The 22,975-nt window shown below is 39.3% G+C and overlaps 1 protein-coding gene across 5 annotated transcripts in view; it reads left to right on the top strand.

The window, feature by feature from the left end:
* Positions 1-22,975, top strand: part of CACNA2D3 (calcium voltage-gated channel auxiliary subunit alpha2delta 3) — a 487,740-nt gene that overhangs the window by 217,094 nt on the left and 247,671 nt on the right. For all 5 annotated transcript variants that reach the window (XR_013391978.1, XM_028719075.2, XM_028719076.2 and 2 more), the window contains exons 7-9: positions 4,771-4,831; positions 4,927-5,077; positions 12,437-12,511. Coding sequence is in view for 4 of the 5 variants with exons in the window: in XM_028719075.2 (XP_028574908.1) it covers positions 4,771-4,831; positions 4,927-5,077; positions 12,437-12,511 (287 nt within the window). In the remaining variant the exon portion in view is untranslated. The remainder of the gene's footprint in view (positions 1-4,770; positions 4,832-4,926; positions 5,078-12,436; positions 12,512-22,975) is intronic.

The raw sequence follows: 22,975 nt of genomic DNA on the forward strand, positions 1-22,975 counted from the left end.
TTTTGCTTTTGTTAGTGAAGTAGCTATGGTACTGTATGGACAGTACTTGGCTGGAGTAAATTATTGCTCTTTGAAAAGGAAGATACACATTCTTGGCTTACTGTGTTCCAGTGAACCGACCCTTTCTTGACTCACCCTTCTGCTCTCCTTCCATCCTCTGCTTGTACTGAGTAGCAGAATCACATATGCCAAGGTATTGCTGACATATTCCTTCTTGTGAACTGCTTCCTGGACTTAGGATCAGAGCAATTCATTCCAAGTTGAATTTGTTCTGAGTGTAGGCACCATTAGCTCAGGCATATACTCCAAGACCTTCTGAAGCAGCAAATAGTCTTCTTTTCTTTTTTTTTCTTGGAGGAAGGAAACAGCTGAAACCCTTAGGATATCTCTCCTACTGCAGAAACATTTGAATTTTTAATAGAAAGGAAGTTTTAATTTTGCTTGGGAATTTAGAAAGCATGACTTGAGGCTGCGGTAGTGCTGACACCGCAGCTGTGGCAATAAAAGCACATAAGTAAAAATAATGATGTTAAACAGATAATTTTAGAGCACTTTAACTGTTTCCTGGTTTTCTTACATACAGTTAATATGATCACACCATTTCTCCTCTGCTGTCAAATATTTATTTTGCTAGCTGTTTTGATTGGTGTTTGTTCAAAAGGATGAAGCATTAGTAATGTGTTTTATTTTGCAGCCATTTATATCAAACAGAAATATGCAGTGCAATTATAGACTATGAGTGCTGTCAAACTTGGACTTAAAATTGCAAAAGCGTTGTTGGAAGCATTAAAAAAAATACTGTATTTTCTGCAGAAAGGATAAATTCAGATTAAACAAGGAAAATAATACTGGATGGCATTGTAATGCTAATGTGTGGGTGTTGTGAAAAACTTGTTTGCTTGAACAGCACCAATCTCACAATAAACCATCCTATCTTGTGATAATAGAATGGCTTTGAGTTGATAACTCTGTGTGTCCTCCTTTCAATAATTTGCAATTAAATCTCTGGAAATCCAGATCACAGTAACGTAAGTTCTGCAGCTTTCATTCTAAGGATTTATGTGCTGGAGTTACTTTTTTTTTTTTTAATCTCGGAAAGTGCATAGGAAACACAGCTCTAAATTTCTCCTCAGTTCTGAATTCACTTGGTGGACAAATATTATTCCTTAGCCTCAGTTTCTCATCTGAAAATTTTAATTACATGGGGCTTACTGCAGAAGGTTCCTGTAGGGACAAATTAGCTATTTAGAACACTGGCATGCTAAAATGAAATTATTTATATTGGACATGATCCAACCCAAATTAAGCATTCTTTTTAAAAAAAAACTATGCAGTTCAAGTGTTAAGTGGTTGCTTAAAATTATTGTGATTTAAAAACATTTTGGCTGGATCATGTCATCATGTCTAGTATAAGATTGCTAATGAATGAGAACTCTCTCATTGTTAATGGTTCAGGCTGGAACAAAGAAAGCCACTTTCTGCTGAGTCAGATCCTTGGTCCTTCTAGCTCAGTACTACATCTAGCTCAATATTGTCTGCTCAAACTGGCAGTGTCTTTCCAGGGTTTCAGGCAGGAGATACCATGGATTGAACTTGACACCTTTTGTGTGCAAGGTAGATGTTCTACCACTGAGCCATGAACCTTATCCAATCCAGACATTATACTAAACCATTGTTAAGGATGCTTAACAATGTTTAGTTTTCTATTTGATTTAACAAACTATGATCGTCTGACAAACCAGAATCAGAACCAATGGTTTCAGCAAACTATGATTAATCATGTGTCTTAATTGGTAAACCATAATTAGAGTTGTTGCTCAGCCTCCTGAGGCTGCTGCATGGGAAGATGGGAGAGTGCTGAACAGCTGGAAAATGAAAGCGAGCACGGCTCATGCGCATATTTGGAAATTCAAACCATGGTTTAGATTGGGGTTGGACAATCAGCAGCCCTAGAGATACATACGACTCCTGTTGTAATTTCATGTGACCCTTGGACTAATTTCATAAGCCCCCTGCAGATGATCAGTTCAAACATCTGGTAAGAGCTGTCTGTTGCAAGTGAGTGGTTGGGAGGGAGGAAAAGAAGTGGTCCTTCCTACAGCTGTCTTCATGCCTCCCACTGCTGGCATGTGTGGCTCTCACAGATGGCCCTCCAGGGAATGTATCCTCAATGGGAAAAATGACTGCTCACCTCTGTGTATTTATTTATTTAAGAAAATTATACAGACAGCAAAACGAAGAAGTCTAAGTTAGCATTGCCTTCTACCAATAAGAAATAATAATAACTATTACAATAATGAAAATACACACCTCTGTGTTATATTTACTCTAGATTTATCCACCACCTTCCATGCCCAAAGTCTCCTCAGAGCATCAATATACCCTGTGTTTAGTTTATACCGGATGGGGCCATTGTTACAAGAGCTCACCGTACTCTTTCCCTGGGCTTGTCCTTTGTCCTCCTTTCTGCCCCTACTGTTCCACTAATATCCTGTTATAGGCTCACTATTGGGACTTTGTTCCCCTACTATTCTATATGTGAGAGCTCGCCTCCCATCTTATTTAAATGCTGCTTTAGAGGGCACCACACTCTTATCTCTGAGCCTATAAGGTGCTCACCCTACAAGGGAAATGTGTCCTTATGGTTCCTTTCGCTCTGCTTCTGGTCCACTCAGCTTTCATCTTTCTGATTCCTCATCAAGCCTATGCCTCCCATTCAGTGTTTCTGCTTTATTTCTGAATGCTGAGGGGAACAACAGCATCACCGCTGCCTCTTCACACCTGGTTTAGGTTCTAAGCATGATGTCTGAATGGAATAGCATTAATAATCAGTATTTCAGAAGTGGAATCTAATTCCCTTATTATTTGTCTGAAGTTTGAATTGAATTCCAGAGTAGGATTACAATGTATTCAAATTACGTCCTCAGAGTTTAATCCCAAATTATTGCTTGGAGTTGAACTACACGTTCAGGCCTCCTGGAACTATATAACTTGGGCATAAATTGTGAGGTCACATGTGTGAATGCCCCATCAAAAATTACCAGCATTTAGAAAAATTCTTGTCAGCAGGAAGACTAGTCATTTCTTCCTGTCATGCTTTCAAGGTACTTTCAAGGAAGAGAGTGTCTGACATTGGGAGCATTCAGATATTTGTTTGTAGCCTGAAGACAACTGTATCTCATGCTTTTCTGTATGTGTAGTTTGGCTCTTAGCTAGCCCAACAATCAAAACAATATTCATCCTAAATAGTTTTAGTTTAAAAAGTCACATATTAAAGGCAATGTTGGCCCAGAACATTTTGCTACCTGAAATAGATCCCAAATGAGGCCAACACAACTTGCAGCACCAAGCAATACATCTTGCTTTCTTCTGTTCCAGGGGCACACACACTCTCTCTCTCTCCCACATTCTCCCAATGTAGTCAGGCAGATTTCAGACCATGTTTAATTTCATATATGTAATAATTTCCAGGGGTCATTTTCAGTTGTTGATTCTTGTTGGGAAACAGCTGCTGTGGAACTTTTACTCAGGTGCCCAGAGTCTGGTGCTCAAAAACATGGAGGTAATTAATGGGGAAAGGAACAGTCAGCAAACATACTAAGCCATAAATATCAAGACCACAGCTCCCCCAGCACCTGTCTTGGAACTCTCTTACCATCCTTCAGTCCCTTCGGAGTCTTCACCCCTCCCCTGGGAAGGCAGGTCCTTCTTCGTCCTGTGGATTATCAGGAAATTCATTTGGCTTCATACTTTAAAAACAGCAACAGCCATATTGGCAGTCATCTTGAATTTGATGTAGAACCTCATTGTTAGATCAATCAAAATTCAGTTTCAATATCTCATCATACATAAAATCCAGCCTCAATGGCTAAGGCTACTTGAACTGCCTACAAGCAATAAAAATGTACCTGTTTTAATAGCACTCCCTGAGCTGGGTTGCTTCACTGTGCTGCATGACAGAGCCAACCCAGATTAAAGCTTTCTAACATTGCTCTTTAATTCAGTTTTTTGGGACTGACTCCTTAACCTGGCAGATTTCACTTCCTTGCAGTGTTATTTCCATTTCTTTTACATTTTGACACCGGAAAGCACCACAGTTCAGTCAAGCAGGAAATGTGTTTGATTATTCTCTAGTTGATATCCACATGTCACTAGGAAGGATCAAATATGGTTCTAATTACTCTGTGATCAATGATAAAAACACTCACGAATTCATCCCATAAGTTGCAGCCCTAATGCCATTATTAGAGTGTGGTTAATTCTTTTCCTCCATCATGATTTGAATACCAAGTAGTAACAGTAACAGTAACAGTGAATAAAAATGACAACGGTAATGTCCTTCAACATACTTTTGTATGATCCACTAATCAGAGACATTACCTCAGTATGATCGTAGGATCTGTACCAAAATGTCTGGACACCCAGCCTGTGAGTAATACCATTAGGCGTGATGACAATAATCACTGTTGGCAAGTTAGTTTAGAGGAGGAACGTTGGCACAACATGGCCCTGCCAGTTCCCGTCTTCTAGCATATTGAGTATCTTAATCACCCTGTGAAAGACACTAACTGTGTTGTGGGAATGGCCTTTGTTCTAAAGTCAGTTCTGAGGAATTCTGCAATGTAGCTATTTCAATTATCATTCCCCACCCCAACAAAGAAAAAGCATTTTGCCAGTCTGGACAGTGAATAAGAATACCAGACTTCTCTTTCAAACTTTGAAACATAAAAAATTGTTTTTGCTATACTGCACTGTTTCTTCTCTCTCCAGGAATTAAATGGGAGCCAGACGAAAATGGAGTCATTGCATTTGATTGCAGAAATCGAAAATGGTAGGTCACAGCTGTCCACTAAAACTTTCAGGGGGGTCAGGAGCTACAATCTCGTAAGTTCAATTTATACTGCCCTCCTTCCCCTGTTTATCCAGGTATATCCAGGCAGCCACTTCTCCCAAAGATGTAGTCATTTTAGTGGATGTCAGTGGCAGCATGAAAGGACTCCGCCTGACAATTGCAAAGCAGACTGTGTCGTCCATTTTGGATACTCTGGGAGATGATGATTTTTTTAACATAATTGCTGTGAGTATGTCTAACTTTCTGCTTAATTATTTCCCCCTATTTCCCCTCCCCCTTGATATGGAGTCTACACAGGGATTCAAAGGACAAGAGATGAAGACAGTGTGTAAGATCATGGATAATACCAAATCTCTAGAAATAGAGACGTGCCAGAGCCCAAGTCTGCCTGGAAAACTCATTTGTTTACACACACTTTTCACAGATACGGCAAAGTTAGATCTGGGCTGTACCACTGTAGTTAGGACCCAAATAATTCTCCTTTAGTAAGAACCATTCAACATTCTATTGGACTCCCTTGTGAGGTTGTGAAAGTTTTAAAGCAGAGGTTGGATGGCCATTTGTCATGGATACTTTAGTTGAGATTCCTGCATTGCAGGGGGTTGGACAATATGGCCTTCAGAGTCCTTTCCAACTCTACAGTTCTGTGATTCTGTCTTCAGAGCAACATGCTCTGCCATTCCAACCTATCTGCAGGTTGCAGAAGTTTGGTTTTCTATTTTAGTTTTGGGAAACATAAATGCAAGAGTATTAAGAACTGTGCTATCCATTGAATGGGGACGCGGGTGGCGCTGTGGGTTAAACCACAGAGCCTAGGACTTGCTGACCAGAAGGTTGGCAGTTTGAATCCCCGTGACGGGGTGAGCTCCCGTTGCTCAGTCCCTGCTCCTGCCAGCCTAGCAGTTTGAAAGCATGTCAAAGTGCAAGTAGATAAATAGATACCACTCTGGCGGGAAGATAAACGGCGTTTCTGTGCGCTGCTCTGGTTCGCCAGAAGCGGCTTAGTCATGCTGGCCACATGACACGGAAGCTGTATGCCGGCTCCCTCGGCCAATAAAGCGAGATGAGCACCGCAACCCCAGAGTCGGTCACAACTGGACCTAATGGTCAGGGGTCCCTTTACCTTTACCTATCCATTGAACTGAATGTGGATACCCATTGGTGTTTCATGTGTGTCAAACTTGTGTTCAGCTACGCGCATTAATATCAAATGGTATAACGGCACCTAGACTCCAAACATACTGTATATTTAAGAGATAACAATGTTAGGAAATAGTCTCTATCTTATTAATCGGCAATTACTCACTACATTATTATTACCAGAAGCTTACAAAATAGCAAAGTGTAATTGCATTCTCTATCAGGAAAGGTTTGTTATTATTAATAATATTATTAATCTGTATTTTTATTTATTATTAATCTGTAATTGCTCACTACATTAATATCACTAGAAGCTCAAATAATAGGAAAGCCTAATTGCATTCTCTATCAGCAATGGTTTATTGCCCAACAAAAACTCCAGTAAATAAGTTTCAGAGACTAATGTGTCAACCTAATTATCAAAATATTTAAATAGGTGCATTTGGTGGTTAATCATGAGGTTAATAAGTAGTTATATTCTGTATGTTTTTTAAAAAAATACAAATTAGTGTATTTTAAGAAAATACTTTCCTTATCTATAAACCCTACCACCATCAATATTTACTATTGGGTTGTTGTATTTAGAGAGCAAGAGTCAGTTGGTTGAAACTGCATGATTTTTGCTCTGTGTTCCTACTCCTGTGAGGAAACTTTGGCCATTTGCTTTGGATTTCAACTTCCATCATCCCTCAACATTGGTTGTGCTGGCTGGGGCAGATGGGAAATGGAGTTCCTGCCCTACTCTGTCATTTACACCCCTATTTTCAAGTAATGTGATGCAATAAACCTTATTTTTCTCCCATCTTCTTGCTACCTGCTTTGATGCAATAGATCATTCTGTTGTCCAAGAGAAGCTTTAAAACATACTGTGAGAAAACATTGCTCCAGTTGTTGCTTATTCAAGAAAGGCAGAAAATATAACCAGGAAATGGGTGTTCTCCTGTGTTTCCCAGCTGTGGTTGTTGGGAGGGCATGGATGGGTAAGCTCAAGACAGGCCTAAAGCATTTTTCTGTCTCAGAGTAGAAAAATGGCGCCCTTCCCAACCACAGCCTTTGCTCCCAAGGCCGACAAACTTATTTTGGCAAACGTATTGAGGCTGAAAACCCCATGCAAACTTTCCCCGCCTGTAAAAAAATACAGCAAGAATAAATTAAATAACAAATTGCTGCCCCTTTTTTCATAACACCCAAAATCAGCTGCTTGAGAACAGGCCCTTAATGTAAGCTGCTTTTGAGTTACATGGTAAGAAAAGCAACCAACAAATATATTAAATAAATAAAATACATAAAAAACTTAGTATTGTCTACCTTAACCAACAGTGACTTTCCAGGGTTTTGGACAGGAGTCTTTCCTAGCCCTGCATTGAGAACCTAGGGTTTAAATCTGGTTCCCTCTGTATGCAAAACATTGAGATACAGGCCCCCTCAGAAAAGTAATATAATAATAATAATTTATTATTTATACCCCACCCATCTGGCTGAGTTTCCCCAGCCACTCTTGGCGGCTCCCAATCGAGTGTTAAAAACAATACAGCATTAAATATTAAAAACTTTCCTAAACAGGGCTGCCTTCAGATGTATTTTAAAGATAGAATAGCTGCTTATTTCCTTCACATATGAAGGGAGGGCATTCCACAGGGCGGGCGCCACTACCGAGAAGGCCCTCTGTCTGGTTCCCTGTAACCTCGCAGTGAGGGAACCGCCAGAAGGCCCTCGGCGTTGGATCCTTAATGACTCTCTGCTACTTCTTTATCACTTGAAATCCCCCTTGTACAATGGAGGCCCCTTAGGTGTGATTTTCAGAAATGCTCAGCCTGCTTTCACTTTCTGAAATCCCTTCTGTCTTCAAGCACATTATATAATAAATTTGGGAAACTGTTTCCCCCCTCAAAATCTCTCTGTCTTGCATAGCAATAGTTTAGGTTATCTTTTCAATCATCCATGCATAGAATTATGTCTATAGTTCTCATTATCAGCAATGCGAGTACACATGATCATAATTAAAAATTTAATCAACTCTTAAAATTATTGTAATTGAATACTGAAAAATAGTTCAGTGATACAGATAAATGGGTTATTTTCCAGATATGTATTGGCTTCATTTCATCCTCTGATAATTTATGTTTCTAAATATACCCATGAATAAATGGCACACAAATGTCCAATGCAGACCTTTCCAGAGTATAAACATAAAAAGATAATGTACCAAAAAAATCATTGTCGCTTTCACGGGTAAGTTATTGCAAAATCTATCTAAAATTGATGGACTAGATGATTGAATTACAAAAAGAACTGTTAAACAATGCACTTGATTTTGTGTGGCCTAAGTTAAGATATAAGGTCAGATCATCAGTGCATGAACAGAGATGTCTGTAGTAAGAAAAATAGACATTTTCTCCCAGTCTGCTTTGAAGTAAAATACTAAGTCAAGCGTTAAATTAACAATATTATCATAAAAAGCATAGTGCTAATTCTGTTTGGGGCTGAAACCTGGGGACAATGCTTTTATAGAAATATGAGTTTGCCATTAAATTAACAACACCCTGGCTGGGATGGAAATTTTAATTCAATTAAAGATTTTCAGCAGTATCATAGCAACTTTATGGCAGGAGAAAAATATTACTTCCTCAAAATATTACTTCAGCATTATTGTCTTATCATTTTGAGGAGGAAGGACAATATGGTTGACCTTAGAGATCCATCACAGTTGCTCATTTTAATATATGCAGGATAGTCCTGTACTAACTAGAAAAACTATGTGGAAGGTGCCCAGAAAGGAGGAGATGATTGCAAATTGCCTTCCTGTTTCAGAGCAGAAGGATAGTCATAGGAAATGAACTACTGGGAATGTGCTGTAGTTCATTGATAAAGGTTATGGCTAACAAGCAGAAGGTCTCAGGTGTAATCCTTGGTAGCTTCAGCTAGGACTGGGTAATAAGACTTCTGCCTGAAACTCTGGAAAACAGCTATCAGTGAAGACCAGTCTTTCCCAACCTGATTCCAGATGTTTTGGACTAGAATTCCCATCAGCCCCAGCCAGCAAGACCAACAAGCATTTTAGTCCAACAACATATTGAGGAGGACACCAGGTTGTGGACGGCTGATGTAGACTATACTAAGCTAAATGCATCAGTGTTAAAGACTGCTTCCTGTGTAGCATTGAAAACAGACTACATATAAGCTTCCCATAAATTAATTGCCCCATACCTTGTCCCATGCTATGTAAGCCAATTGCCCGAGACTTGGGCAGACATATTTCCTTCCGGAAATCTTTTAAACTGGAGGTGCTATGTGGAGACATTGTCATCTCTGAACAAGGGAATTGTCTGAAAAATATATATTCTTTGTATAACCAAGCCTTGTGTTTTTATCACAATGTGCACAATTTTAACTCTTATTGTGGCTTGACCACTGCATGAGAAAAGGGGGACAAATAAAGGGGAATGGAGGAGTTATCAGATCAGAAGCAGAGTGTGGTGAAACACAGGGGTGACAGCAGAGGAGCAGAAGCCAGAGGTCTTGGATGTGAAGTATGAAAGAAATGAGAGGGAAAGGGCCAAAAAACCATGAGATGCTGTGATTTACAGAAGTTGGTGGCAAAATAAATAAATGAAATATGCTGTGTCATAAAGATGTTTGTAGTGAAACATCCTGTTACTAAGGCAAAAAGAATGTGGGCTGGTCAGACTAATACTGTACAGCACAGGAATTTCATCGGCCATGAATTCTGGATATTAGTCACACAGCAAAGCTCTTTATTGAGCTTTAAATTTGGTGGTCCCTTATTTAGCCCCATTGGAAGCTTGTATGTTGAATAGTGGGATATACTTTTTTTTTTTTGTTAAGTATGCACTGAAGAGAATATCCTTGCAGGGTTTTAAAAAATGTACTATGGGTGAAAGAGGCTAACAATTGCAGCAATATTATTTTATTTTTAAAAATAAGGGATGAATGGTAAAGACTGGAGTGAAAAATAATGCAGTCATTAAAGGGTAGAATATGAAACTGGCTTAAACTGTGGTTCAAAGGACCCTTTGCCAATATTCTTTGGAATTCGTTTGCTTTGTTTCGTAAAGTTTATTTTTCACACACAAGCTACCTCCACAGAATCCACAGACTGCTATTTACACTCCCAAAAAGCAGTATGGGGAATTGATGTAGGAAGGGCAAATGCAGCTGCTGTGTGCATTCTAATTCCCCCTTAAAATATATAAATCCCCAAACTGCTTTTTGAACTTTGCTGAGTTTGAAGAGCAGTTTGGAAAGTTTTATTTTCTGGGTGGCCCCTGAAAAGAACAATCTCCCCAAGTTCAGTTGAGTGAACTCCTCTTTGATCTATATTTTTTATTTAAAAGAGATGATGGTCTTCACAAGGTGTTTCAATATAGAGGTCCTTTTTATGAAAGAGACATAGAGAACAATGATGTGTGGATGTTAACTGGGTTCAGAAACTTCCAGAATCCTAAGATGTCCACAAACCAATCTACCATAAGATATATAAGAAATATATTTTGCAAACAGGATATGTTTAAAATTTAAAAAATACCTATGTGTATTTTTAAAACAAATTAGAATATCCCCAATTTCAGTAAATGGGGTTGTGCAGAAAGTGGCCGCCAAACACGACTGCACCAAAGGGATGAGCATCTGAATTCAGATTGTTTTATTAATAGGAGATTAGTATTCAGTAATGGTTGACATGGTCCAGATTAAACACCCTTGCCTGTGTGCCAGGGTAATTAATTAAGGATTATCAGAGAGCATTGAACTGTCCATATGAGTGATGGAGGCAGATGTCCAAGATGGAGCAGATTGCAACCAGTGAGTGCTTAGCTTAATTGAGGAGAAGGCACAGCACAATAAACCAAGGATGCTCTCAGGCAATTCACTAACCATGCTCCCCCCTGCAGATGAATTCTTGCAACGCTGTCTTCATTCCCATGTGATAATTAGGCTAAATGTCTGGTAGTTTCACCTACTGGTTTTGATTCTGTTGTCTCTCAGTGTCTGTGCAGAGTGGGAAAATAACCAGGTCCTCACAGCTACCATGTAAATTAAGTTATCAGGGGAGTGGAGAGACACATAAATTCTTTAGGATTAATTGATAATTTTTATACACCACCTCCCCCGCTTGGATCCTACCTTGCTCCTCCATTCACGAAATGCAGAATTTAATAGTTGTTGTTGTGATTTTAAATTTATACCCCTGCCAACTGGCTGGGTTGCTGCAGCCACTCTGGGTGGCTTCCAACACTCACTCAATTTTCTTCCCTGACCTTATACTGTACTCACCATTAATGTCTCATAACAATATAACAATAAGAATAATAAGAATAATAATTTATTATTTATACCCCGCCCATCTGGCTGAGTTTCCCCAGCCACTCTGGGCGGCTCCCAATCGAGTGTTAAAAACAATACAGCATTAAATATTCAAAACTTCCCTAAACCCGGCTGCCTTCAGATGTTTTTTAAAGATAAGATAGCTGCTTATTTCCTTCACATCTGAAGGGAGGGCATTCCACAGGGCAGGCGCCACTACCGAGAAGGCCCTCTGTCTGGTTCAAATGTAACAAATGTAACTGATCTGTAGTAAAGACTTTACAACCTGAAAAAAGAGAAAAGAATCAGGTCCTCACATAAACATGCATTTGTACACCAAGAAAAAATTGAATTAAAAATATTTTTTAAAGTAATAAAAAGGCAGACATTAGTAATAACAATCTGATCCAATACAAAAAGTCACAATAACTTTGAAATAAACAACTTATATCAAATAAAGCAATATTAAACAATCCATTGGAATCTAACAGTAAACAGTAAAATTAAATATCAGCAAATAATAATTAAACAGTTTACGCTTATCATTACAATGAAGAATTACTAAACTCTAATCAATAAAAACAACAGCAAGTCACAATGCATGAAATACCACAAACTACTCTGCCAACTTCTCCACCTGATATTCCCTGCACTTGCGTCTCGCACCATTCCTTAGGGTTAATCAGCTCACAGGTGCAGATTTTCAAGAGGGGACAGCAGGCTGTAGAGCAACGGGGGAGGCAGGACCACCCTTTTCTGTGAATATAAACTCTACTCACAAAAGCAAAGCTACAATAGAAACCAATGGGCAGAGCCCTGATTTAAATATTTGTTAAGAGTTTGCTCACATGATGCAGAGAACTAGTATCATCCACATTTCAGCCAGGGCCTGACATGAGTTGCACATTCAAATATACATGATGGGGTAGTTTCTGATCCATCCTTTTTGAAAACAAAGTCTATAAGGCAAAGACAAAGCTTACATGTTTGAAAGGAAACCATTGCATTTTATGTTGGTTTTGTGTCCAGATAAATCTTCTCCATTGTTTGCTTTCATTAACTTAGATCTTTCAAAGGCTTGTATTAAATGTCCAACCTTTTCCTCCCACCCTCTGTCTGTAGTACAATGAAGAACTGCACTACGTAGAACCTTGCTTGAATGGAACATTAGTTCAAGCAGACAGAGCCAACAAAGAGGTAAGAAATAATGGAAATTGTATGAAACAGCAAAGGCCATGCATGAGATGACTACCATGATTTCCTAATTGATGAAATCCCATTGTTTGATTGGATGCAATGTATGGTTCCTTTGCTCATTTAAACAACAGGCAGGTGTATGATGAGGCTGCATATGATCAGTGGAGATATCACTGAAGTGTGCCTCTTTTAGGTCAAGGAATGAACCTCAGGGGCTCCATATTCCTCCTTTCAAAGGCAGGGGAGCATCTGAAACCCTGGAATTCTTCAGTGTTGAGGGGGCTGAGTGCAGAGTTGAGCAGGCTTCAGTAGCTGGCTCCTCCTCCTCCTGCCATGGAGCCAATCTGCTGGAAGCCAAAGGAAGCTGGCTCATCTCTCCAGATGAAGTAGGCAACCCACTGCCAATGGGTTCCTGGCTTTTTATGTGGGGAAATACAACATTTTATAAAGTGGCTGGAAATGTTGCTCTGTTAGTGCCATACAAGGACCACACAAAAAAGTCCCATGATACAGGGTGTACTTCTTGCTTAAAATAGAATCTGTATTGGACAACCATAGCAATATAATAAGTATTGTTGGTTCTTTCATAAAATTCCCGTCTATTATTGGACCAGTTTTAGTCTACGGACTTGGTATAAAATCCACCAATTTTTAGGCTTTCTTCTTAATCTGTTCACTGTGTGTTTCCAGAAACAGCTCCTCACTGTGCTCATTGCTGTAACAATATTACCAGGAACTTACCCAGTCTGCCAGAAGATAATTGCTTTCAGTATCAGAATGTAAGCAAAGTAAAGGGTGGTGCAGGCAATCAGATACACATGAAGTGGTCTGGAATACTTGGCAGCCGTGGAACATTTTAGCCGATGTCTTCGTAACTGCAGCTAATGAGACTAGGAATGGTTTTGAGGCTTTCAGCAAACTAGGTGACTGTATGGTGCATTAAAGTTGGGTGGAACTGACATCTGTTGTTGGAATCTGATACAAATGTTCAAGCTCACGGATTCCTTTCTTTGGGCACAAAGGGAAAAAGAGAGGAGCTAAACTTGAGCTTACATAAAAGTAAGTAGGCACTCCAAGCAGAAAGGGACGCTGACAACAAGAACCTCAAATAGATGTGACCAATAAAGGGTTAAACAAGAGTGGGCTGCAGACTCTACTCTTGGCTCTCAAAACAAAGATCCCTGATTAATTCATTCTTTTTTCCTGCAGTCTAGAAGAGCCATTAGCTTCATTTCCCTAGATGGTCTTTGGAAAAAGCATTGTGGAGATTTGTGGTGAAGTGGTTGAAATCTCCCAAAGCATGTGGGGAGCCAAGCCGCTTCACACAAATGGCCCCCCACCACACATATCTGTTTGAAATGGCCACCCATGTGGCAAGGTTACAGTATGAACTGAACCCAAGATGAAGCTGTTACTCCTTCAGCAACAAGTTTGATCTTGCAAGGTGTTGTTGGTCTCTGTTGGTTCCAGTATGGGTTGGCAGTGTCAAATAGCTACCTCAGCTGAACTGTCTGGGAAGGCTCTGCTGATCATCTAAGAAACACAGGCAGCTGCCTTCTCAGACCGTTTGCCCATGTAGTCCAGTATTGCCTGCTCTGACTGGCAGAGGTCTCTCACATTACCCAAACTGTATAGAGTTAGGCAAATTTCCATGGAAAGCAATGTGCTGTAATTTATGCCATTAATATGAGTAAGGGGGGTAGTAATGACAAATGTATCTAGATATATTGTGGCTTTATTTTACAATTGTTCTTAAACAATCCTGCGCTTTAGGTCCATGTATAGTTTTAAGAACGCTATGATTTTGTATCTTTCTTAATACTTCATTCTGTATTGTTTCTGGTGTTGTTGTTTTACCGTGTGATGCAGTCTCCTTCTTTCTGCTTTTACGGATGTTACAGATATATATATATACATGTTTAAGATTTGGCTGATTTTTTTTTTAAATCATTCTTTTAGATACCACAGAAAAAAACGTAGACCATATTCTTAGCTTTACAGTTTGCGTGTTGATCTGAATTATTTTTGACAGATTGAATGTGCTGCTTTTGCCAACTGGTGTTAAGCAATGGTAAACTGACAGCTTGCTTAATGCCATTTTATTCCATTATATACTTATTAATTAGTACTTGGTGCCACAGTAATTATACTATTGAATAGTCTGAAGATTAATTGCAGAAGCATCCTCTTGTAAAAACATGTGCCCTGTGATGGAAAATATCTTCTAGTTTTACCGCCTTCTTTGGCATGAAAAGAGGGGTGAAATATATTGTGTTCTGAAACCATACAAAGATGTTTGCCAAAGGGTAAAGATATTATACCATACCATACCATACCATACCATACCATACCATACTATACCATATTATACTATACTATAAACAGGGCCCTAACATAGTTTTGAAAGACTAAAGGAGCAGTGGTGATGACTGTTAAATTTTAGCATGGTATAACACCTACAAAGCAGAAATTCCAAAACGTCTTTAGCAATTCATAATCCAAGTTTATTAAAATATAGTGCAACATATCTCTGTATTAATAATAATAATAATAATAATAATAATAATAATAATAATAATAATAAAATTTACCCATCCTTCACCTTAATGTCCCAATGAAATATATTGGCTATAACCAGATTAGAATTTGCCTCTTGAAAGTTAGACTGTCAATTATTATTATTATTATTATTATTATTATTATTTGCTTATATCCCACCCATCTGACTGTGTTGCTCCTTGAACATGTTTATGTCATTTTTTAAAGGTTCTAGAAAGCCTATTATCTGGGTTTGAGTTCAAGGAGAGCTCAGCCAAGAGGTAGTCTTTAATTGTATGTTATTACTTCATCATTCTAGAACATTCCGTGCTGTACCAGTGGGCTTCTAGTTATGCAGTAGGCCTTCCCCGTCTCCTCCTCTCCGCTGCAGCTCCCTTAACTCTGCTCCAGAGGGAGTCCCAGTTGTGGGGCTGCCGACAGTCCACAGCAGCATTGGATGCCGCCCAATGAGCATAAGCAAAAACCCCTATGCCTGGCTTCTCATTATCATCCATGAGTAAGGGGTGCTAGTCCTATTTTCAAAAATTCCAAGACATTTTTATCTGAGCTATTTTTCAGTGGCCAGATGAAAGTTGTGATTCTATTTAAGTTGTAGCATCTTAATTGGTATCCTCTTCATTTTACTGTCCACTCATAAGGGTGAGGGTAAAATTCTGCATCAACATGCTGCTTGGGAAAAAATTACCTACTGCTGAGAGTGGATTGCCAAACCTCAAGAGAGCAAACTCTCTAGATAATGGGTGGGTGGGGGATTAGCAATCATGGGTGGAGTGAGGATTTACCTTGGGACCACTGAGGACCAAGAGGAGGGCTTAACTCTGGCTCTTGCACAGTTCTTCTGACTTAAACTTTCCCCTTCATCTGCTCCTATTAACTACACATGAAGAATAGACATGTACAGGACTGGCAACTTTTCTCACCCATAATTAAAAGTACTTTCTGAGAGAATTGGGAAAAGCTTAGATACACCCACACACCTTATTAATTCCAGCATCATAGTTCTGGTTCAATAGTGTTTTCCACCCATAACCCATAGCCTGCCAACAGCTGTATTTAACCAAAGGTGGGGGCGGGGGGGATGTTAGGCTATCCAGTCTAGGATCTCCCACATCACATCTCATTTGGCCCTGCAATGCAACATTTCTCTCTATGCTCCTTGCACAGATCAATGTAACAATAAGTTCCTACTCTGTATACACCCCACCCATCTTAATTACAGGCATTTTGTAATAAAAAGTTGTTCCAGTAAGTATTTGTGTTGTTGCTTTTTTTTTTTTTACAAAAAGTTTAAATTGTATCTACTTTAGTTGAGACTGTTCATTTGTCAGTTTATAGACAAAGAGAGTTTTGAGAAACATCTGAATCAAATGAAGTGTTTTAATGAATTGAGTTAAGTGGCAAGGTTAGTGTCAGATATGACAGGGTGATGTTGAAGTATTTGATATGTTTACATGAACAGCATGCACTAGAATAAATTTATGGGGAGGAAGCGGGCCACCTAGTTCCAAAATGTTTTATTAAGATGTTCTGTTCCTGTTATAATTATAAAACACTGGCTTTGAATAGTGTATGCTTTTTGTGTGTGTGCAATATATGCAACTATGTAGTACCAACTGAGTTTCCAGTTGAAATTAAGTACCATAATTTGATGCAGTCAATTTGTTTTGCATTTCTATTATGCTGGCTTCTCAGTCCCATTTGAAAGGGTTCCCATAAATGTGCTTGGGCTGGTTCATTGAATTTCCCAATATGTTGCTGGAGGAGGCTTGTGATGTCTTACTTTTTATTGTGTATAGAACACCCTTTGCAAAGTGGGGTGCACACAGTGCTTTTTTTGGGGGGGAGGGGGAACTCAAGGGTACGCTGTACTGGCACCCTTTTTTGTTTCTTGTTTTGTTAAAAAGTGTGGCCATACTGTAACGACTTCATTGTGAGTACCAGAACCTACTTTTCTAGGGGGAAAAGCACTGGGTGTACACATATACTTCTGTGTCCCATATGTGCAAGCCACTGCAAACCAAAAAACACACAGTGTGGGGGGGCACACAATGGATTATGCCTTTCTATGGGGATAGGCCACCTAGTGATACTCCATGTGCAGTGTGAGGTTGGGGCTCACACAAGCCTGAAACTACACACTGTGGAACCATGTGAACTACCCTCTAGACGGACGGCAGATTCAAATTTCAATTTTAATGTAGAAGAGTTGCCACAAGTGGATATTCCTATCAATTTCCATGTGGTCATGTCAAAGTGCCCTTCTTTGGTGATATGGCAAATTGCCATGGCTGTAAAACTTAACAAACATGGGATTCAAATGTGTATGTGTGTGAGAGTTTTATCTCTGCCCCCTTCATCCCCCAGCTCCTCCAAGTTTCAAGAAGAGCTGGGGCTCAGAAGCACTGCAGTGCAGCTGTACGCAACCACCCCTTAGATCCCAGCTGACATGATCTTAGGATCTAGTAGCTTGTGGTCTTGCAATGTGGGGGCATATCCATAAGAACTCTTACCTTGATATGTAAACATTTATGGGAAAAGCAATTCTGTGGTTAAACATCTACCTCTAAAGTGGTCATGTGGGTCGACCTTGCCATATTCACTCAAAACTAAAGTTCAGTGTATGGTGAAATTTGCAATCATCTTAAGTATAATGCGGGAATCTGGATTTGCATCTCCTTGAGCTAAACAGTAAAAACATACATTTCTTCTCTTACATAGTACCAGTCTGGTTTATATTATAGTTTTGTTATTAAGCTGGTCTTGCCTTTCAGTGTATCAATTTGTAAAACATTCCTTTTTTTTTTCTTTTCAAAGTGGGAAATAGTGCAGACAGTATTTTATCATTGTCTGTACTTTTCCTGCAAAATTACAAACATGTGCAATTGCCTGGTTTAATACGTGTTTAGTTGGGCCAAGAGGTTTTCATGTCTGAGAAACTCCATATTACAATTTCCTACCTCTTAGGAATTATATGACTATCTGATTTAATGCAACTCCACATTTACGGCAACAGTATCGCAATTTGCATTCTTGCTTTATACATGAAGCTCTCTCTCACACACATTATTCTAAATACTTCCAGATGAAATTAAGTTGACAGAGCATCTCAGTGATAGATACATAATAAATGAAATTAGGAATCAACCCCTATATATATTGCAACTATAGCTGTGGCAGTGAGATCTATGATGCTGGTTGGCTGAACTGGTATAATGACACGGAATGTTCAGCTATCTCATTTGTGTTCCTATTGCCCAGTCAATTTATGGCACGATAAAAGCATTTTCCTAATTTGTTGTGCCCAGCCCTCATATCTTTGTTTTACCTTATTTTTTTTATTAAAAAGAATGTATCCCATCTTTTGGTAGCGTCCCAAGGTGGATAGCAATATACAATCAAATTTCAGAGTATAACAAAAGTTGTTCCTCCCTCTCTCTGCAGCAATGTGAACCTTCTGCTGAATTTTATTTCACCAGCACAGGGTCATATCCAGTTGTGTCTCTTTACTCACAGAAGTCTTCCATGAATGGGAAGCGGAGGTAATTTCTCCAGTTTTTCCTGCAGCCAGCTACCAGACTTTCCTTTAACTGACTGGAGCAAACTGGAATCTTATTGCATCAACTTAACTGAAGAAGAGACTTATACTCTTACTTTTGAGTAAACATATATATGGCTGGGTTTTCAGGCTTCCAAATTATTGGAGCCAAGTTGAGAACAGGAACCCAGTTATGAATAGGTATCTGCTAGCAATACAATTGGAATTGGAAAATTTTGAAAAAGAAATTCCCCAGTTTGGAAGTCAAGAGTTAATTATAGGCCAAACCCAAATTACTCAAAATTTGAGCCTCATATTTGAAACGACAACACCAACTCTCCCTGCTTCTACTTAATAAAATATGTTCCCTTTCTGTTGAAAATTAGCTTTCTGTGGCAATGATAGGGACTGCTGCTGGGGCCTTTAGCAGGCAGCATCAGAAACGTGTGCCAGGTTCTTGAGAATTGTGATCCAGAAACCCTGGGAAACTACAAAGTTGCATCAAAGTACAGGTGTTGTATCCAGTGCTGTGTGAACAGAGTTCCACTCATGCTGTAGAACTTCTGTTTTCCTCTCCTCCCATGCAGGTTGCCAAAATCTGCTCCAAGGGTTCCCCAATCTGATGCTGATTTTGAGGGGCAGGGATGGGGTGGGGTGGAGGGTACAGGGGAAAAAAGGAAGTTCTATGGCAAAGATAGAAGTCTGTTGTGCCTTCAGAGCTGCAACTTTGGATATAGCCCCAGAAATCCTGGTGTTCGTGTCCTTGAGCAATCTCAGCAGCAAAATGCATAATGCTGGTGGTCAGCAAAAGAGGTGTAAAGACTGTTTCAAGGCAAATTTTTAAAAATGTAGTATAAACACCAACAACTGGGAAACACTGGCCTGTGAGCACTCCAGTTGGAGAACAGCCTTTATAAAAGGTGTCATGGACTTTGAAGGTACTCGAACTCAGAACGCAAGGGAGAAATGTGCTAAAAGGAAGGCACGCTTGGCAAATCCACACCATGATCAACTCCCACCCAGGAAGCAATGTCCCCACTGTTGAAGGATGTGTGGGTCCAGAATTGGCCTCCCCAGTCACTTACGGACTCATTGTTAAAACCGTGTTTATGGAAGACAATCTTACTCGGCTATGAGTGATTGCCAAAAAAGAAGAAGAAGAACTCTTGTCCATTTTGTTGTGTTTAAGATATCCTGTCAGCCGTCCCAGGGTCTTTGGATAGTAGATGGGGAATAGATAAATAAATAAATTTGCTTATTTCCTGAGTACACACAGTGAAATTCTGTTTACATTGGTGAATATTTATTTGCCAACTTTTGTAGTGGTTTTTCTTTGATCGTACACTGTTTGTTTCAGATTGTAATCAAAGTTTTCCCACAGTGTTTTTTTTGAAAATTAATTGGTTGATTATTCTATTGCATGCCACTGTCTAATTAACATCATGTTAGCATATAAATATAATGGGGAAAGGCTTATTGCAAGCTTAAAAATTTAAAATCCAAAGAAGTACTACTGGGGAAATGTTCATGCTGAAGAGGCTAAAAAGTTTTCCCATCTCCTATTAATGTTAAAGGAACACTTTTTAAATTTGTCCCATAGGTGCGTTTCGGTACAGTCTAATTCATGGTTTCAGTTTCAGAAGTTTAAGGTTAAGGTGGGTGAGAGTTAGACTGTTCCCATCTTTAATTAGGGAAGTTTATTGCTCCCCATTGGAAATATTCAAAAGTTTAAGTCTGCTTATGTTTTCAGTTCCGAAATTTTGCGTCACATTCCTTCCCTCCGCTCATGAAAGGCACAGGGACTACTTGTAGCTACAAATGATGTTATATCTCATGCACCAAGCCACCAGTCTTCCTGCTGCCTTTCCAGAATTGTAACGCTGCTGGAGATTGAATGGTGTGGCAATGCCAAGGCAGATGCCATGGTGCACAGGACTTTGGTGTAGTCAAAGGGTCCACGCTGGGATGCCTTTGCTATTCCCTTGAGTTTTCATCAACAGTTTCTAGGGTTTGGACACTGCTTTGTGAGTTTGAATTTTGAGAAACAGTTTGAAAAGCTACTCAGGTAGTGTATCCATAGCAGTGACCAGAGGAGGAATGACCACTGGGAGGAGTGCAGAGAGAAGAAACACCATGGTGCATCTGCAGCAACACAACTGGACACCTTCTTCCCCACCTACAACAAAACATGTCTCTTCCTCATCAGTCTCTACAGCTACAGCAGGAGCTGCAACCTTCCAACAGCTTGACTGCAATGGCGTACTCCTCCCTTGTCTCATGAGACAGACAGATGCCAACCAACAAAGAACTAGAAGGTTAATCTGTCCAAACCTTGGTTATGCAGATTTTATTTTTAATCCCAGGGATAACTGCCCTCCAAATGGTACTGAACTACAACTCCCATCATTCCTGACCATTACCTATGGGTTGATGGGAGTCCAACATCACCTAGAGTGCATCACATTGGCTGGCCTTGATTTAGCTTTACAGTTAATAGCTGTGCCCATAATGATGTGTGTAGTTGCAATAGGATAGTGAAATTTGCCTTCAGAAGGGACAAGATGCATTGAGGGAACATGGAATCTCCTGGCCTTTTCTCATCTTTGTAACATGGTTCAGAGGTTTGCAATGTAACATCATCACCAGAAGCCAACTATCAAGATAGCTTTATAAATCTGAAGATCTCTCCCCCCCCACCTCCATCCCCGTTCTAGTCCCTAGATTTTATATTCATGATATGCTTTCTAAGTTAAGAAGATAAAATGTCACTGGCATTTAAAATGAAACATGTTGGAATAGACATATTTCTCAACGTTTGCTTAAATTTTAATAGCAAAATGCTGTGAAACACATTCCACAATCTTGGCTACAAGATTCATTATGCCTTAACTGCTTATTTAGATCAACAAGATTTTGCCGTTAGGTGTTTTGAAATATTGAGCTGTGTGAACCATATTTACTGGGTCACCATGAACATTAAGCTACACTAATTGCATTGGAAAACCTGCCTAGTTTTGCAGCAGCAACATATGCTTCAAAATTGCCTTAAGCAGGGATTTTTTTCCTTCTCAACTTATGAAAGTTTCATAATATTTTTTCATCTACTAAACCATGTGAATGCATTATTTCAATAAAGAGCAGGAAAAAAATGCTTCATAGAGAAAATTTAGAAAAATAACTCATACAAGGAATTAGTGCATACAATTTCCTTTTATGGAACCCTATTTAACAGTGTGCCACTCTTTTCCTTATTAAATCTAAAGGCTACATTTTCATATATATTTTCGTGTGGTAATTTTTTTTTTTAAAATTACTGGTTTTTAGAAAGGGCTGTTGCATACTGAGCATTTTCAGCCATTTAAAAGAAAATAAAAAGATACAGCAGGCAAAACGAATATGAAATAAAATTCATCCTACTGCAAGTATCTTGAGTTCCATAGGCATGGCTGTATTTGTCTGTTGCATCTGAAGCAACAGAACATTGTGGCACTTTAAAGACTAACAAACGGATTGTGTTAAAACTTTTATGGGCCAGAGCCTGTGCTGTATTCATAGTACCTCTTGTCTATGCCACCTATTGGTGATGGTTGTATGTATGCAATCTGCTGACCTAGAGCATTGTGTCTTGTTTGCCTAGGACAGTGCAGGCAGCAGCAACCTCCATTTTGTGTTTCAGATGCCGCTAGTCTCTTGTGAGGCCACACCTAGGCCCTGCCTTCCGGAGCTCTGAGGAAGCGTTGTCTTTCTACTTTGTTTGGACTAGCCATCTTAAGCAGTATTCCCTTCCTTCCTTGTTGTCCCTTCCTCCTAGTTCTCCCCTTTCCATGGTTGACAATAGAAGTTTGATATTGTGACCAGACAGCTGCCATGTCTTCCTGTACAGGAGTCCACTGAATTCCATTCTCTGTGGAGACAACACTGTGCATTCTTTAGACAATTTTAAATACTTATTGATTAACAGTTAACGTAAATATCATTGAATCATATAACCTGGTTAAGAAGCCATTGTTCTGTCCCCAGATAACCTATATCGTACACTTTGGACTTAACTTTGAATAATATATCTTACGATTTTTGTGAAATTGTTCACTTGGTTTTTATTGTTGTTGTATATTCTTCGGTACTTTTTCTTTATAAATTGTCACAATAAATATATCTGACAGGCACACTTTTCTTTAAAAGTTTAAAGCGTTCTTCTTGAAACCAGAGGGGCAAAGACCTGCTTTATTTGAGCTTTCCCCCCCAGAATTCGTAAAGAGCACCTGATGCTGTTCCAGAAGCCACATTCCTTGATTTTGCCTTTAAGATTTCAAGGGTAGGTGTAATGCAAAAATCTTCTCAAATATGTTGATTGAAACACCATTTATTTT

The sequence above is a fragment of the Podarcis muralis genome, chromosome 2, assembly GCF_964188315.1.
Source record: "Podarcis muralis chromosome 2, rPodMur119.hap1.1, whole genome shotgun sequence".
Lineage (NCBI taxonomy): Eukaryota > Metazoa > Chordata > Lepidosauria > Squamata > Lacertidae > Podarcis > Podarcis muralis.